The sequence below is a fragment of the Oreochromis niloticus genome, linkage group LG19, assembly GCF_001858045.2.
Source record: "Oreochromis niloticus isolate F11D_XX linkage group LG19, O_niloticus_UMD_NMBU, whole genome shotgun sequence".
Lineage (NCBI taxonomy): Eukaryota > Metazoa > Chordata > Actinopteri > Cichliformes > Cichlidae > Oreochromis > Oreochromis niloticus.
In genome coordinates, this window is record NC_031983.2 from 12108566 (window position 1) to 12127717 (window position 19152).

A 19152-nucleotide genomic window follows, 5' to 3' on the forward strand; every position below is an offset into this window, starting at 1 on the left:
ACTGACCATTAGGCTGCTGTTTTAAACTGTTTATTTCTCCAAGTGCTGTTTCCTAAACACCGCTTCCTACAGATAACATCTTCATTCCCAGACATGCGTGCACCATTGTTTTGTCATCTTTGCACACAAACATCTGCTCTTGAAACAGGCCTGTTTAAAATATGAAACACATGTTTAACTAAACCTAAAAATTGCACTACAAAGATTTCAAAAAGATACAGAATGTGTGGATAAAAGGTTTAAATCTTGTGCAAAACATCTGAGTCATTGCCGCGTTTGGAATGAATGAACGAATTTAATATGCACGTGCTGAGCACATTAGTTTTAAACAGCATAAAAACTGGAGTGTAAAGCTGGAAATATAAATCTGCAGCAGAAGCCTTTTAAAGTTATGGAATTTTATTGAGTTATGAAATCAGCAGGACAGAAAGGGCAAAAAAGAAGGGGGGGGGAGGGGTTAAAAATGAATCTGCATTGAAATGAGAGCTTGGAAGTGATTTAGCTTATCAGGTTTGATGCCATTTCCTGGCAAATGCAGTAGGGAATGATATCATAGGATAAGGAGGCGTGGCCACAGTGTGGTCAGCTCTTCATTAAACACAATCACAAAAAATCTTGGCTGCTCGTCTCAAAGCTGCAGTTTATATAACTGCAGACTTCAAAGGCTTCTCATTCTGCTGAGTCGCGTTTAATTACACCGAAGAAAGAGTCATGCACGGCCCACAGTGAGAATGGGGGCGTGTGGGGGGGTAGACAGAGGTGAGAATGAAACATGAGTGAGAGAGTGCAGGAGTGAAAGGACCAGACAAGGGGAAAGGCTTCTATTTATAACTGATTGTTTCTGTTGGAAGCAGTAAGGCCTCATCTCTTCTCTTAGCTTGGCTGCACTTGCACAAAATGACCTTTAGCTTAATGCTGTGGCACACATGTAGCACTGGTGTATCCAAACATCCTTCTCACAGGAACAATTGGAGAAACCGACAAAATGCGCAGCTTTGCCGGGACTTCCCTGCCTTAATCCAACCTGACCTTCATCCTCCTCTCTCTCTCCCCTTCCCTGCACATCTCACATTAAAACTTACGGGCAGTCATTCTGCATTATTTTGATGAAACCAAAAGGGAATTCACTCCAAGTTTCCATATAAGGCCTCAAGCTGAACCGGCTCCTCGCTGCAGTTGAATACTTGCTGGGTGAGCTGTCCCAGCAGAGGGTTTAGACTAAAACAGGATGGGCTGAGAAAGACACCCACCCTCCCCTCCCACTTGCTCCCCCACACACACCACCACCCCCTTCCTCCCCTCCCCAACTCCTTCCCCTCCTTCAAATGTACACACAGTGAAAGAAAACAGAGAAGCAAATGCAGATGATACAGAATCCAATTTCCAGACCTGCAAGATGTGCACGTCTCAGATGTGCACTCTCATATATCTCTCTCGAACACATGCGTAAACATTCCCGTACAAAAGTCACGCAGACTCAGGCTCCTCTTACCCATAGGTAGCCCCTCACAGTCAGACATGGCCACAGAGGATCGGGACAGCGTCTTCTCTGGTCAGTTAGGTGTAAGCAGCTGATTTCTTCTTCTCTATTTGTGCCTCCTTCAATGTGTGGTCCAGCTCTTTGCTTTCTACTTTTATCTCTTAGACTGTTTCACTCTAAGACTCTCTATCGCCTTGTCTGCTTTCACTCTCTCCCTCTGGCTCCCAGTCTGGCTAGTGGCCCTTAGATATGCCAGTCAAACATCGGACACCGCGCGATTGGACACTAAATTTGTAACTACAGCCCTCGCTTGGGATACTGTTTCTCTTAGATATGACAGACCTTTGAGCTATGATGTCATAGGCTTTCTACTACAAGCACATGTAATCATTAAAATTAAAAAAGATAAGAGTTGTGTTTCACTTTGCCTCTGACAAAACAGGCAGGCCAAGCATTTTCCTAAGAAACTCCCTATGAAATAACCAGAGCCACATTTGTTTTCCAGTGTGCTTTTCTCCTCATCCCTCCAGCCTGTAACAGAAACCCTTCAGTAAACTTCTTATCCCTTGAGAGACAGGTTGGCCCAGGCCTGGCAGAAAAGCTCAGCATTTTTGGCAGTAGTCGCTTTTCTTTCCTGCAGAGGGCAGTAGTGCCTCATTGAGGATTGCATGGAGAAACCCTGTGCTGCTCCCAGCTCCTCAAGCAGCTTGGATACCAAGCAAATTCCAGGATCAAGTGACTCCTCAAGACTGCATTTTTGACAGCTAAACATAAACTCAGTCAGTGCTGCGTATTGTTTCCTATAAATAAGTCTGAGGCCAAGTTTATGAGTAATTCCATTTGCTCCGTTTTTACTAAATACAGGCAGACAGGAAACAGAAAACTAGTTCTCTCTTTTGTGGCGAGACAAGACGTGAAGAGACAAACTAGACAAGAGGAAAGTAAAAGCTGGGCTACCGATCATCCACGTCAGCTTTCACCCTTTGTTTTAAATCCTTTTGTGATGGAGGAGACAAAGAAAAGTGCTTGCCAGACACTTCATAATGCTGCACAAATTACCAGCCTACTTGCCTGCAGCTTTTATTGAATTCGTTGCCAGCCTTTCCACACTTTTAGCTCTGAATTACTTCTCGGCTTACTCAGCTGACCCTTTGTCACTTGACTGGGAGGATTAACAAGAGGGAAAGGTTCAGCATGTGATTAAGTGTGGGTCAGATGGAAGACTTTTCCAGCAAAACCTGTGTCAGAAAGGTTAGGATTAAGTGCCAGGGGACTGGGGTTATCTTGAGAATTTGAGAGAACACAGGGGATGAGATGTTAGAGGGCTTCCTGCTCTGTTATCTGTCCACCAGACCTGTCAGTAACCCCTCCGCCCTCCCCACAGCCCAGCAGCCCAGCAGCCCAGCATTCACACTGGGACCAGCTTAGCTGTTTGATCTCCAGCTCTTGTTTGCAGAGGAGCTTGAAGGCCCTTTTGTAAACACAACCTAAACCTTCACCCCATAGAGACCTCTTGACCCCCCGTGAGATCTGGCAAACAGAAAGTGAACCAGCCACCGCAGCGCAGTTTTACTCGCATGTAATAACTGTGGCTGAGGTAATGTCAGACCGGTGCCCAGATTGTGTTTAATTACACCGTAAAGCAGTTTAATACAAGTTTTCAGCCTGCATCTCGTATTAACTGCATGGCAACGGCACATATACACAAGAAACCAGGTTACTGGGAGAAGCAGGACATTTAAAGGACGTGTGACCCCTACAATAGCCTGGTAACCATAAAACCTGCATTACCGTACAGTTGGAGGCTTGCTTTTACTTGATAATTACAACTAAATTACAGTGAGAACAATGATGACAGGCCACCTGTTTGATGAAGCACGCACTCTCTTTGCAAGCAACAAATGTCAACAGTCTGAAAAACCCAGATTTTAACTTCATTTAAATCAAGGAAAACACCCACAAGCGGTGATTTTCAGCTGTGTTATTTTAGTAATGGTGACAGTAATGGGGGCACAAACTAGGAAAATAACAGGATGTAATGGTAAACTGCTGGAATAAAAAGGCAGTGACGGTAAAACAAACAATCAGGAGCAACCGGCAAGCATGGAGAAGCAGCAATGGGTAACTAAATATTCATTTAAAGGCTCGACAGTAAAACGTCTCGCGGCCCGGGGGTCTTTGTATCACAGCGAGCCTCAGACGTATAACGTTTCATTCTTTCAGATGATTATTAATGAGATTTGACCTTCTCACGTATCAGACGAGTAAACTTTAAGGCGTGGCCGTTAAAGCAATCAGATCCTTTATGTTGATTTTCTGCCAAGACCTTTTTAAATCGAGCCAGCCAGCAAAATGTTGAATACTGATAGTAGTAGGTAAAAATAATGAATTAGATGAGAACTTTTAAGTAAATCCATCTTCAGTAACTGTACTGCAGTTTTTTTGTCCGTAAGCTGTATTTGATACTCTTTTTACTTCACCGGATGTGATCATAATCTTTTATTGCCAAATTTATAATAATAAAAATTTATAACATTCTCTAACACTTTAATATTAATACTGTTTTATATCATAAATGGAAACGCTCCCTATTTTTTTATGTTTTGTGTGCAGATTAATCTTTGTGCATCATTCACACACCACGTTCTAAGATTCACTGTTTGCTGATGTTCATTTAAGACTTAAAAACTTAAACAATTACATTTTTTATTTGCTGAACTGCTTATTAATTGTGACTGCTGATACTTAACCCTTTAGTATGTGTGTTATAATACACCACACTATAAGTGTAAGTTTAAAAACAGCCCGTTAGAGTAAAATAAACTGCGACTGTATCTCAAAATAAATGGCATTTCTTAGATTTTTGAACTATCACAGGTGTCGATGAAAGGTGGCCCGGGCGAAAAGGCCCCCTAGCCTACTTTAATGTGTCTCTGTTAATGATGCTTCAATAGCTACAGTAGCTGTGAGTGCAGGTACTAATGAACTCTTAATAGTGTTAAATCTAACAGCCTCCAAAGGATTCCACTAACTGTTTTATGGCTGTGTGGGCAGAACCCTAATTGGGGACTTGTGGATTCACAGCTCTCTTAACAACCTGCACTCGGAAACAAAACCTGTTCTCCACGGGGCTTAACACAGAGAACAATCACTTCTATTTCCCATCATAATTTTAATCTATAATTGATTTATTTCATAACGTATTTCTGTAAAAACACAATTTAATTACTTTCCGGTTTTGTCTCCAAACCATTGTGACGCATCCTAAAGAATCCAAGACACATACAAAGCTAAATGAAAGACATCAATTATATATATGTGTTTATTTATACAATAAAAACACACACACACAAAAAAAATCCCACAACAGTTAGATAGAAAGAGTGCTACTTTTAATATTTTATCTTCATCTTTTAAACCCTATTCCTGGCATCTCAGATGGAGACATGTCAGTGGCTAACCTTGTTTGTAGTTTACAAGAAAAACAGAACACAAATTAAAAGTCCTGAATGTGCTAATTAATTGAATTTGTCTATAATCCTGTGACTCAGAGGGGGTCCACAGTGTATTTGTGGTGGAAGATTAACTGAGGAGAAGGAAGTCTTCCTCAGCCTGGGGGCAGCAGCCCCCCCGCCGAGAAACAGCCGAGGTGTGACGGAGGGGATTCCAGAGCAAGTAACAAAAGGCAGACACTTTGATTTGAACAGCAGTGGTAGTCAGAAACACACACACACATACACAAACCACAGTTCCTGATCCTGAGCAGCCCTGCCCTCAGGTTTCAGCCAGGCTGAAAGACGGCAGAAACTCCAGATGCTTCGCAGCAGTTGTGGGCTGCGACTTGGTAGAAGACGGTTGCCGTGGAAGACTGGCAGGAGGAGGACACTGATGCAGGGTTGGAGTTATGTTGGCTATGAAGTGGAACAATTTAACAACAGCGGCGGAGGCCGAAATTAATAGCAAAGCTGTGGAGGTTTTGGCCCGAAGGAGCGTTTCAAACACGGAGAGAAAGAGAGAAAGCAGGGACAGCAACAGAAAGGGGGGACGGGTGGGGTGGAAGGAGGCTCCACAGACTCTGTATGATGGATGGACTGGTGAGGAAGAGAGGAGGGTGGGGGTGTGGGGGAGTTCAAAAGAAAAATGACCCAGACTGCTGCTGTGATATGGCGGGAGGGAATGCAGGGCAGGGAAACATGTGGGGTTCTCATAATGAAGCAGGGTTTTGTGATAGCACCACACTGACGCAAACATTCGGAGACCTTAAATAAATATGGACAGATGCTGATTAAAGTCAGCTACCCATCGTGAAACAAACAAATCCAGCACTTCTGCTACGCTCCTGAAGCTGTGCAGCAGGTCTGTGGAGATGTCACTGGATACAACACGAAGCTATTAGAGCTTTCAAGATGTCTCTGTGGCTTTAGTGGTAGGCATAAACCTTTTGACTGGGGTTAACTTCGGGGCTTTTAAAACATGATCCAGCCACACCCCCCCTTCCAATGCAGACAGGCAGAAATGAAAACCTCTCCTCACACACACCTACTTGCTCTCTCTCCTTTAGGGCCTGCTAAAGCCATTATGGCTCTAAAAGAGATCATATCGGCTCCAGGCAGACAGACAAATAGTTAGCTCGACAGTTAGATATGCCTGCAAACTAAGACGCCTCTGTGCTCGGGACAGGCCGACTAAATGTCTGGCTACTCTTCAGAGGCTCTCAGGTGTGACCGGCCAGTCTTGTGTGTACCACGGCCAAAATGGCAGACAGACACAGAGGCGTTTCTGTGAGCCCGGAGTCGAGTGAATATCCACTCTATCTTCCCAGTCACGGGCAAGCATATGCTCCGGCGAGCAACTCAAACACAAGCCAGATCTTCTTTCCTGTAGAACTATGCAGGCTTTCACTCGGTTAATGCATATTTTTAGTCTGAGCCAAGGTCAAACATTTCGCCAGAGACCTTTCCTGACACGTAATTTCTCCCAGCAGCTGTGGTTTCTGACATTTGATGACTAACTTTGCATTTGAATCAAAGACTTTTGGCCAGACCACAAATGCATCGCACTAGGATTTTAAGTGGGGATGATGGAGGCTTTGGTTCTTAGCTTAGTCACAGACGTCTTTTTCACTGAACTAACACCGTCGCATCAGTGGAGCCCAGAAGAAGCCCTAATGTCGCCCTCCCTGCACATATGCACGAACACACACGTGCATGCACGAGTGTTCCCGAAAAAAATTGCTGATGGCGTGTTTTCATGAAGTTATATTATTTCCAGATGGAGGTCATGAATAAAACCTGACGGAAACAAGTCGGGTGAAACTGGAAACTTGAAAAAACAAAAATGGAGGGGTATGGAGCCGGGTAAAAAAAACAATCATTCTCCTCCCCCGCTCATTCCTCGAGCCTTTCAAAAAGACCCAACTTGTCAATTACACGCCTTAAAAAACAGAGGAACAGTGTGCCACACAGGAACACATGGACGGGAACGCTGTGTTTGAAATGTTTCACTGCAGTGAAAACATCCGTAAACAAAAACAACTTCTGGGAAAAAAACTCAATCTTCAAAACTCTGTCCTTGGTTTTAGCCAAAATCAGAGTTAAGGGGAAAAGCGATTATTTTTAGACTCACTGAACATGCTGTGAAGATCTACTCGGGGGTTCACTAACCCCCCCCCAGGCTCTCCAGCAAACCCTGAGCATAAAGAAAGACTCATTGTTGTTCCTTCGCTGCATCCAACTGAATAACCTAATTAATCTATCAACATTCTGCATTTGTAATGTATTTCCAAACATTTGAGCATAAAACAACATGTGCAACCTTTGCGCGAGGCCAAAACATCCATTAGCTCTGTCAAAAAGACTGCCAAGACAAACCCAATCTGACGCCAGACGTTTTCCTCTCCGAGCTGATGTGGAGAAGGATGAACCACAGCTGTACGTTTCACGAAATTACAGCTTATCACTTGAGGGATTGTTTCACTGCATTATCGAGGTAAAGACCTCATGCTTACAGAGTCAGCAATTCGTTGTTGGTGCCTCTCCAAATTCCTGAGATGTGATTTGTGTGTCCCAACCTGCATGGGTGTGTATTTATAGGACACCAATCGATTAACGAGAATACCACAGGCATATTGGAATGAAGACTAGGAAACGGCAACTTCAAAGCTAGGCCAGTTAGCTTAGCAGAAACCTTAGAAAAAGCTACCCTACTGATATTAAATGTATACTCAGATGTATAAATGGCTCTTTTTTCTAGAAGGGAATATCCCATCACACCATTTCTTGACAGGGAGTAAGAAACTACCTTCTTAAATAGTATTTGAAACCATACAACACCACCCAAAGTGACTAAGTATGGATCTAGCTGATAGCTAGCACTAGCTAGCTTGATTGGTGTAATGCATGCTAGTTTCTAATTAGTATTAGAATTTGCCTCACCAAAGAACAAAATGGACACAAACTTGGACAGCCTGTGAATATTAATAATGGGGAAGACATGTTTTAAAATGGTATGAAAAGGACTTGAGTGGTATAGGGAAGCCATGCATCATATAGCATATAGCTTTTCTGTACTGTGACATATTTGCCAGGCTAAGCTAAGCTGTTGTGTTTTAATTTTTACCCTATATATTTATGCCCAAAATGCTGGCTTTAAATTATTTGATTATGTGTAAATTTCCCATGTTTTTTTTTTTTTTTTTTTTTTACATAAATGCTATATAAAACTATAAATGTAATAAAATCTGATCTAATAAAATTTACTTTATTGGTATACATCTTATTTTCCTCAACGATTAATTAAGTGAATAAATAAAACTTTTTCCAAAACAGTACACAAATCAAACTGTTATCATTTTTCTTCTGCTCTTCTCTGACTGTAAGATTTCTTTTCCAGTCTAGGTGTAAGTCTGTGTACTGTTGCACAAATAAATTATGTGTTGGGAAAGTTTTCCCACCAGGAAACCAGTCCTTCTAGTTAGCCTGGCTGTTGGTTTTGCCTTATCGAATCTCAGTCAGACTCCTTATCTTTATCATCTGGACTCTAATCAGCCGGCTTTGTCCAGACAACAAGGGGCCACCCTAAGGCAAAGACAATTATTTGTAGACAGGGACATGCCCTTTCAAGTCAGTGGCACTGGTATGGCTGAACGGTAAAGACTCACCGCAGAGATATCTGGAATTTGCTGCTTCCATTTTTGTTTGAGTGGCGTTTTCCGGCATGACGTAGGCATGCCTTCTTGAGAAATTAAACAGATTTTTATCGCTTCTTAAACTGTGTGTGTGCATCAACATTCGAGTTTTACCTCACCTCAAAAGTTAATAAATGAAGAGCCGTCGATGACATGTTGCATAGATCTCTTGTTTGTATCACATCACAGGTATTTTTTTTTTACCCTCTCCTAGCATAAACTCAGTAGTTTCTGAATCTGACTTTACAAATCCCTCCACCCTGCAGACCTGCCCTTATCTCAACCTCACCAGGTTACTTCTGGCAGGCACAGACGGCAGCCCATTCGTGTGCTAACCACAAACTGAGCTCTGATTGTCCCGATGTCTGCCTTTGTCTTACAGTAATGCCCCTCTCTCACCATGAGAAAGGGCTGGCAAGTAAGCCAATTTACATGTATTAATTAAGGCTCATAATGAGCTCAGCGTGGTGGGGAATTTGAATGCATTCTTCTGGTATTATGCAAACTCTGCGGAGCTCCTTTCCTCTGAGCCATTCAGATGGGCTGCAGATAGTGGATGTGGGGGCATGCGAGAAGATAAAGGGCTTAAAAAACACACAGAAAACCAGGTCAGCATGCACATTCGAGGCCCCCCTCCCCCCACAGAAACACACACGAAGGTGTTAATGAGAAGTAAACAGGCTGTTAGTTGCAGTTACACTGAATACAATAAAAATGCAAATGAACACAACTTAAAAAAAAACAGTAGAAACATTATATTTCTATATCTGTACAAACTATAAAACTGCACAGTTACAACAAGGGAAGTATTAAAAAAACCAAAAAAACAAATGAATAATTTTTCATTGAAAATAAAAGTATCACCCACAAGGTGCATGAAAGCTGTAATGCACAAACATGTAAGAACAATTACAGTCCATTTAATCATATAAATATTTAGGAATGAAACACTATAACTAAGTGCACAAAAGTACCTAAAGCAAACAAAAAAGACTGCTCTGGAATGGTTTTGATCATCTTTGCTCATTGTTGATGTGTAAACGCTTACATGGTTGTTGCCGTCTCATACGGTGGTGCAGCTAAGCCAGGGAACCACGAAAATACAGCCACAACCTCTGCGCATTAACATCAAAGTGTATTTGTATAAGAGCTTGTTTTCCTTTCTCGTCCTCGGGCTTCAAACGCTCAGCGACTATACTTATTACCTCTTTGGTTTAAAAAAAAATAAATCTGACAACAGGGACCCGACCTCACAGTGAAAGCTGACGCACATGGCAAATAAAGGAAAGGTAAAAAGAAAAAAAAAATGTCAAGGGCATGAGGCTCTCCCTGCTTAATTGTACCTGAAGGGAAATCCCTTTAAATAGTAGCTGGCAGAGGGGAGTGAGCTGGCAGGCAGATCAAACAGTCACAGAGCAAGAAGCCCCATAAATACATCACATTCAGTTGCTGGCTTCAAACGCCTCCTCGTCAGCCCGGTCTCCACGCTGCTCCTGCAGATCCACAGAGCCGACTTGTTAAACAGGAGGACGCGGCTCTCAAGTGCCACGTCTTGCATCAGTTCCCATCGCCCCGCTGTGTGCCATCTATCGGTAACTCCCATTTCGACAGAAACTCGCTTGTAGGTCAGGCGCTTGATTTTTCGACAACTTTTGTCTTCTTTACATAAACTTCTGATGTCCCATCAGGCACCAGGTGACTGAAGCCACTCCTGAAAGAGGCTAGGAGGCGGCCTACAGAGTAGAAAAGAAAGACAGAAAAGCAGATCCACGTTAAACAAACTGACAACATCAAGAAAGTGACATGTCCTGACTCGAAAATCTAAACTGTGTGTATTTTAACTTTTAAAAAGCTTCACTGGAAGATTAAAAGGAGCAGCAATTGTATGCTTAGCACTTCTAGTCATGTGGCAGGTGTGGTTTTGTGGGAAGTCATACAACTGGTGCTTTTCCATGTCTACTTGATAATGGGAGATGGGGAACTATGTACTAGTAGAACCAGTAAAGGAGGGTTTACTAACCCGTCCAAGTCTTCTGCCCCGTCAGAGTGAAGCTGTTGCACTGAGAGTGGGAGTTACAGATGTACGCTGCCTCTCGGGCGCTGTGGACTGACAGCACGCAGCCCTGCTGGCTGTAGGATGGCCAGCAGCGGTACTCCACGTTCCCAGAAGTGCCCATCCCTCGCATCACAGTGTAATCTAACCACAGAAGAAGAGATGCCACTTCAGTACGTGAGGCTGCTGAAAGATTCTGAAATGCTCTCCAGGCATAAACACGGAAGTTTAGTAATCCCTGGAGGGAAAACAAACACGGTGGAGCACTGAAAGAAAAGAATGCTAATGAAAATAAAATAAGGGATCCCTAAATGTAAGACTACGTCTCATAGAAACACAGACTCTGGTTTTGGTTGGGAGATATTTAAAGAACAGATATTCTTATGATAAAATGACACAAAAAATGTAAGTGTGAAAATGTAAATCTACTGCTGGCAGAACAGGATTTAATATGTGCTGATGCTCTGAAATTACCTCAAAGTGCTGACAAATATTATTATGTATTATTTATAATAAACTAGCCAGTGGTAAAGTATTACTTTAAATTATTAATTAATTTGCAATATTTTTCTTAAATGAAAACAATAATTTAGTCAGTAAAATACTAGGAAATATTTGTAAAAAATACAAACCAATGTCTTAATTTTTATTTATTTATTTTTTAAACATGGGATCATAGAACAGAGCTGCCAAGCAGGAATCACAAAATGCTTTTGGCTTGAAAAACGACTTCTTATTTTGGAGTTACTCAACGAACTTATTAGGCGACAAATTGTTTCAGCAATGTTTTTGTTCGAAACGCCAAAGCAGAACCTTCTGCGTCTGTCATCGTCTCTAATTATGTGTCAAACGTTTCATTTGACACCAGAGATTTTTTGCTTCACACACACACACGCACGCACACACACACACACACACACACACACACACATACACACACACACACAATCAATCGACCTCATCGTCCACTTTCCAAACATTTGCCGTACATTCATCATTATAATTCTTCCTGTCAGACGTCTTGTGGATCTGGCCTTAAATCATCTGCTACACATTAGCAGGAGCCATGAGAGGAAGGCATGCTCACATATGCCTGCACGCACGCACGCACGCACACACACCCACACACACACACACACCAGAAATGGACAAAAGCCTCGTCTGTGAGCCCGTACGGAGGAGGCTCACTGTTACAAACTGTTAACCTTCCTAAATGGCAGGAGGCGGTGTGTGTGTGGGGGAGTATTGTTAAGAGGAAAAAGACACGAGGATCTGCCTTCTGGCTCTGAGAAAAGGGAACAAGGAGAAGGAGTGTTTGGAGGATCCTTCTCTGGGGAGAAAAAAAATGAGGCCTGTTGGGGTGGCAGACCTCAGCTGTTAAAGAGACAAAGACATACAAGTCTCAGTGTTTAAGATGAAGAATGGGAGAAAGGACCTCGTTTTCCTTTAATATATAGAATATCATTTAACGGTGAATTTACGGCCCGGCCTGCGCGGTCTCTACAGTTCTGTACACAGCTGGATTTATAGTTGCAGCAGTTTTTAGGAAACTACAGTAAATCTTCATCAGGTTTCCCTCCATCACATCAGAGATGATCTCAGCTGCGGACAGCTTACATCCACATTACCAATGAATCTGCATCTGTCAACAATTTCAAATTAAGACTCTGGACCTGATGAGTCTCCCTCTCTCTCTCACACACACACACACACTATTAGCTCTGTTGCCATTTGGCTTCTTTTATAAAGATAAGTTGGGACTTTGGCTGCAGTTATGTTTTCTCTCTCTTTTTTAAATTTCCTTTGAGGGAAAACATTTTAACTCATGTGGCTTTTAATATACAATCCCACAATTACTCAGTTTTTTTCCTCCTCAGGCTGTTTAATCATTTAAAAAGACAGTTCTGTCAGATAAGTCACATTGGAAATGATTTATTACAGCAGCCGAACAGAGTTTGGTTTCTGTGCTCTGAGCTCATTGCTCCCTGCAAACATGTTCCATATAAAATTGGTTAGTGATGAGTAAATGTCCCCCCTTGGAGTGTGCAGGTGAGTGTGCTGGGGAGGTGGAGCAGGGTTGAGGCATTAGGGCCACTGACATATGTGAGAGGGTGATGGTGGAAATTTTGCAGCTTAACTATTGCCCCTGCCTCAAACCGGGGAGGGCGTGCTTGGTATATGTGAGGAGAACATGGCATGTTACACGTGTGCGACAAAAATGCAGCTTTGTTTCTATAGTTTGTGAAAATGACTCATTTGGTGAGAAATAGATGAAAAGTTTAATACCTTTTTCATGTTAGTGCAGTAAGTATGCAGCTAACCACCTTAGCTTAGCAACTGGAAAAAGGGAAATGTGGAAAAATATGCCCACCAGCCCTTCGTACGCTTACTACTTATCTCCCTTTTTGTTAAATCTGTGTAAAATCTGAAGTGTGCAAGCAATCAGGACCGACTTTAAACAAGGAGATTTTTTTAAAGCTTCGATAGAGTAAAGCTGGCCATTTCCCCAATATAGGAAATTAGGCTAACCAGATGCTGGTAATTTACTGGATGGAGTTGAATTCTCAACATGATTGAGCCACGAGCTTTATTTCCCCCAATACGTGAAACGGATAAGCCAAGCTGGTGCTGAGCACAGGCTTTTCCTCCACCCACAAATACCTCTGCTTCAGCTAATATGCTGAATTAATAAACGCACGCATTTTTTCCCCCCACAGTCTTATCACACACACTCAGCAGCAGCAGCAGGAGCAGCAGTTGTCTCCTGGCACCTCCTTGTTAAGCTGAAACATTCCCTCCCGGTGTCAGCCTCGGCACCAGGGCCTCTTTACCCTGAATCTGTGATTAAATTCACAAAGTGCTGCTATATAAACAGTCCAGCATCTGGGGGGACGGAAAATCTCACCACAGGAACGCAGCCAGTCATTCTGTTATTAATATTTCATACGGCTGAGAGGAACGGGGGAGGAGGGGGGGGGGGGGGGGGGGGGGGGGGGGGCGTGGTGGAAGCGAGTTGGAGAGAAGAAAAGTGAAGGACGTTCAGCGCTTAGGCTGGGCGAACACAGAAACAAGTAGGACAAAGATTTTGAAAAACTGTTTACGTGGCCGTTCTGCACAGCAAAAAACGAGGAATTTTAAATATAATGAAGTAAAAAAACACTTTTTTTAAAAAAAAATGAATGCCAACTGCACTCTCTAAACAAAGACATACAGGATTAATCTCACTTTGTTGGTCTTGTCCCCTCATTCCAGCTGCCTAATAAACCTGTCAAAACAGCCCCTTCTTTTTCTGTTTTTTTCCCCTTCTTAAATAGAAAATGAAAACACAGGTGTAGACCGTCTGCTTTTCTCTACAAGTAGATTAAAAAAGCCAAGCATTCTCTTCATGCACACAAAAAAAAGGAAACAGGTCCACAAGAGAGCCCAGTGTGCTTTTATATAAAGCAGCCTTCATTCCACGAGTGCTTACCTCTGATTATTGATGGAGGCAGGTTCTCCAGGTGTAGGCCAGACTTGTAGAGGAGGAGGATGTGTTCAAAGGCCTCCAGCGTCTGATTGATGTCAGCTTTCAGCTCCCCTGGACACACACGCACGCACAATGAATTCAATCTGGTTAAAAGTTTAAGTGACTACAGGCATAAAGTCAGCCATTATGGATGATTTTTTTTTTTTTTGCACTGTGCTGTCTAATCCCAGTTGTGTGATCTCAACAAATAACCACTTGTATTCATTACTGTGTTACATGTCATGAAGCATCTTGTCTTGCTCATTAAAAGAAGCACTTAGGCAGAGGCATGTCATTACACGACTGCCGTAATGGAAAGATTTGCTTTCTGATCTTTGGTAGCGAGCGTCCCCCGTCATGTCGGGACGACTCTCATCCTCACCTGTGGCGTTCATGATGCGGTCTACCAGGTGTGTGAGGCCGGGCGGGGCCTGGTGAGGCAGCAGGTAGGTGAAAAAATACCTAAGGTCGGGCAAAGACACTCATTCAGAGAGAGAGAAAGTTGGACAAGCCCTATCGCATAGCCGTCTCGCTCCGTCTCACACGTAAAGCTCGTAAAGCTGTCAAAAAAAATCTGAACCATTTTTAAAAGGAAATTGCTCTTTTTTCCCTCCACTGAAACTAACAATGCATTCATTACGCTTTCCCCATCAAACTGCAAATTTCCAGCTGCACGTCTCCGCTATCAGCACTTTAGGTGTCAGCTTGTTCTATATTTATGCAGCTATCCGTGTAGCCGATGCTCCGCCTATCTATCACGCAGTAAAACTGTCACTTTTTTTATTTTTTTACCTGTAGGCGTTGTAAATGTTCCTCTTCTCGTTTAGCCCCTCACACACACCCCGAGCCGAGCAGGGCAGAGTGAAGTTTCTGTGTGGAAACTGGAGAGTGCAGTCTGCGTCTGTGTGACAGGTGGTCTCCTCCGCGCTGGCATCATCCAGGTCCGTGAGCTTCAGCGAGCCGGACACTGTGACAAACTGCCGAGGCTGGAAGTCCAACAGGGCCACGGAGCCCAGAGGAGACCGAGAGAGGAAGTGGAGGAGCCGGACCAGGTCCAGACACACCTGGAGATTAGAAGCATCAAAGTCTGATCAGCTGGACTCGTGACAGTGGTGAAATATTGCTCAGGAATATTTCATGTTGGCCTTGAAGCGCTAAACGCCTTGTAACTAAAGCCAGTTACAGTTTATAACCAGATAAATGTTGAAGTCATTCATCAAGTATGTACTCAGCTGTCTGACGTGAGAATATGCTTATTTTTTTCTTTAGAGTTAATATTTGTGACCAAATGTCAAGAAATGTTTTAAAAAAATGTATCAAATACAAATATAATTACAGGCGTCAAAGCTTTACATTTTCTTGATTTTCATATATAATTTTTAGACGTGTTGCACATGGTTTGGTCTGAAACTGATGAAATACCAGGCTGCTGTGTTCAGAGTGATTGTTGTGTCATACCAACAAAATCCAAAAATACTAAATTTTCTGCAATAAAAGAAAAATACGAGAATTTTTTAGGTTTTGCAGAACCTAAAAGTATTTTTAACAATGACTTTTAATCTATTTCCATTCTCTCTCGCTCTCGTTTTATTTTTTCAACCATAATTTAAAATATAAAAAAAAAAAATCACAATAATACATAATTACCTTGCAAGTGAAAAATCTCATTTGGCCAACAAAAATCTGTTAAAAATATTATTATTTGACTCGTTTTCAAGTTAAAAACTGACTTGTTTTTTCCTCTAAAAACTCAGAACATTGGACAATTTAATTAGGTTTAATTAAATGGCTAAAAATGGTTAAAACTGGAAGCCGTGCAAAAGCCTTCCCTTTAAAGACGGTTCACCAACCACATTTGCAAACCATTTCCTGACACTGTTTTTATAGTACTCTTTAAATCCTATAATAAAAACAGAGAGAGGGAATAAGTAAGGCTACCAAAAGCAAAATTAAAGCATTAGCCGTGCGCTAAAAGTGCATGAAATGCTTCTGTCACACTACAAACATAGCTGCAGTGTTAGGTAATGCTCCGAGTCTCTTGGACGTCGCTTGGTGGAATTGGGGGCACGGCAAAAACGGGGCTGGCTGAAACCAAACACCCCTGGATTACTGAAGCTTGCACAGATGCGATGTAGCTGAAAGTGGCCAAGCAGCTCAAGGGGAGGGTTATTATGAACCGCTATTTGGGTGATGCAGCAAAAAGATGCCCACTGTTGAGATGATACGTGCAGAATGCCAAACCACTTTTTGCCCGTCCAAAAACAAAACATGCATGCTCAGGCATTCCCCCCCCCTCTTTCCAACCACTCTTCTTTTCAAACACATCCATGCGCGAAGGCGAGCATATCTGAATCCCTGGAGTGTAAATTCAGCCTTTGTTGGCTTCCACTGTGGAGCATACCTGTGATCGGAGGGGGGTTGTGCTAAAGCTGTATGTGTGCATCTAAGTGTGTGTGTCTGGGATGAAATGACATTCCCAGCCATAAGTGGATTAACTCCAGGGCCCATCATGACTCCAAACCTCGGCCTGATCAAATGGACCGAGGGACAGATGTCCGACCTCCAGGAGTTTCCAACATCGGCCTCCGTCATTTCTCAACCTTCACCTTTTCTGCAGATTTGAACAATGGCCTGCACATGCTCTGTGCACAGTAAGTGTGAAATAGATACCTCTAACTTCCCAGTGCGTCTGCAGTGTATGAGATAAATGACAAAACACGCTGTGGTGCTTACTCTGAATCTGTCCTCCCAGGGGCTCTGGAGCAGCTGGATCATCTGGAGAGGGTTCCCCTGCTCCAGAATGACTGTGACTCTTCCGGCCTCTCCTTCTTTTCCTCCTGGGCCTCCTGCACAGTGACCCTTCAGCTGCAGAGTGGAAAATAACTAGGTTAAGCCACAGTACAATAAAGAAAAGCAGGGTAGATCACGCTACTGTTTGTTTTTTGCATTTTAATTCAGAGAAAGCAACAGGTTAAAGTGTCTTTTAGGTTTTGAGCAAAGATTGCATACAATGTATCACCGAGCTCGCTCTAGCAGTTATGACTTGTGATAGAAAAATTACATTATAGCCAAGAGAATCCAGCACATCTCTGAAATGAATCAACCGGGCTGTCACACGACTGCAGGACATGAGAAAGAAACCCCTCGGTTTAGCTCAAACTTCTTCTAAATTGGGCTGTAATGGTTTGAGTGAATAAGCGCTGGGGGGTTTCAGATGCAACCATGGATATTAGAGGAGGACAGAGGCACATTGTCTGCTCTCGCTAAACTGGACCCAAAGGTCAGAGGAGGGTCACCGAATTTAATTTAATTAGATGGGAAGGCCCTGCAGCAACCTTTCATGCAGCTCAGTGTGTGTGAAACAAAGGAAAATGTGAGCTGTAGTGCGAGGATTATGGAAAATCTTCACTTTATCCAGTTTCCCCAGCTGGAACGCTCAGAAGTCAACAGTAGCCTCTGAAACTTCATGGCCCTTAAATAAACACTGAAAAGACGCAGACTAAAACGCTGTTTTAGCATTTGAACTCGCAACTTTACAATTTAAACTGATTAAAAAACAACCCCTCAAAGCAGTGGGGGGGAGGAAACTTTACCTTAATGACGTTCGGATGCTGGAGTCTTTGGAGAAGGACCATTTCTTTCCTCAGCTTGAAGGAAACGAGTTCGCGACATCCCCGAGGATCTTTAAAGTCCTCCACGCACTTCCCCATGTCTATACCCTGCTCGTTGACGAGTTTCAGCGCCACAGGCTCAGATTCCCCGGCTAGATTCACTTTGACAACCAGCTTGGTGTATCCCGATCCGAGGATCTCCACCGCCTGCATGTCGGCCAGGGAATCACAACCCATTTCATCCAGATGCGCTTTCCGGGAGCCAACTGTGATCTCATTCCACAGACTGTAATCCAAAGTCGAGTCACGCTGGGAAAAACTTTCTCCTAACAGTCCGTTTTCATCATCATCACCAACACCAGGTGAAAGCAGCGGAATAATTTCTTTTCGCCTCTCGTTGAGCTGGTGAATCAGCGCCTCGCGGAGCGACGCTAACTCCTCGTCATCACCAGAAGGTGCGGTGGAAAAGTGCGAGATTCTTGCTCCAAACTGCTGCACGCTGCTGATCAGGAGCGTCACCAGAACTGAAAGAACCACGAAAGCCAGGAGGGCAGCCGCGCGTAAAGAGTTGCCCATCCCGGGCATTTTCCCTCTGATGGCACGGCTACAGCTGCCAAGACGCACAGCCGCCGGCGGAGGTAATCGCCCTCTCAAGTGAAAGGGCTCCTGACTTTCTGCAGGGAGGAACGATCGGCTCCGTGTTTCCACCTCCCCGGGAACTCCCTCTAGAGGTGTGTCCTGCCGACTCGTAACTTTACACCCGCCGGACAGCTTTGCAGGAGAGCTCGGCCTCGCGTTGTCACTCAGTGTGGCTGAATTTACAGCAGCAGTCATGGAGTTAATCTGAAAAAAGTCATGAAAAGTAATGAAAATATTTACTTAAAAGACACATGAAAAGAAAAAAAAAGTAGAGAGTTGAAACACGTAGATTTTATGTATGGAATGGCACTAAAGCATATACCTTAAATAAACAGACAACGCGTAGGGTACTATAGGCTTATTTATTGATTGATTTTTTCCCCAATATAAAAGTAGAGTAAAAACAATCCAAACGCTTACACAATCTGTCCGATAGGTGGCAGCAAAACACCTTTGTGTTCCTACTCACAGAAACCACAACGTGTTTCTATCAACTCGACGATGAAAATTCACAGACACGCACTATTTTCTTCTTCGCTCTTTGTTTCCACGCCATATTTTAAGCCATATTTCTGCTTGCATCTCTGTTTTGAGCCGAATGTGTTTGGGCTACAGATCTCGAAACAGCACTGAAGCTTTAATGAAGCGTTTCCCTTCCCGTCCCCATTCACTGGCAGA

The 19152-nt window shown here is 43.2% G+C and overlaps 2 protein-coding genes across 2 annotated transcripts in view; both read right to left on the reverse strand.

The window, feature by feature from the left end:
* Positions 1-1695, reverse strand: part of eml1 (EMAP like 1) — a 51287-nt gene extending 49592 nt beyond the window's left edge. Inside the window, exon 1 of the mRNA XM_025900838.1 lies at positions 1493-1695. Coding sequence (XP_025756623.1) covers positions 1493-1520 — 28 coding nt within the window. The 5' untranslated portion in view covers positions 1521-1695. The remainder of the gene's footprint in view (positions 1-1492) is intronic.
* A 4005-nt stretch (positions 1696-5700) lies between these two features.
* Positions 5701-18684, reverse strand: pkdccb (protein kinase domain containing, cytoplasmic b). Its single transcript, XM_005477056.4, has 7 exons — positions 17818-18684; positions 16958-17089; positions 15017-15288; positions 14607-14686; positions 14189-14296; positions 10687-10863; positions 5701-10399 (listed from the first exon to the last, which is right to left on the reverse strand). Exons 1-7 carry the CDS (start codon positions 18667-18669, stop codon positions 10293-10295), a joined length of 1728 nt encoding a protein of 575 aa, XP_005477113.1. The 5' UTR covers positions 18670-18684; the 3' UTR covers positions 5701-10292.
* Between the last annotated feature and the right edge of the window lie 468 nt (positions 18685-19152).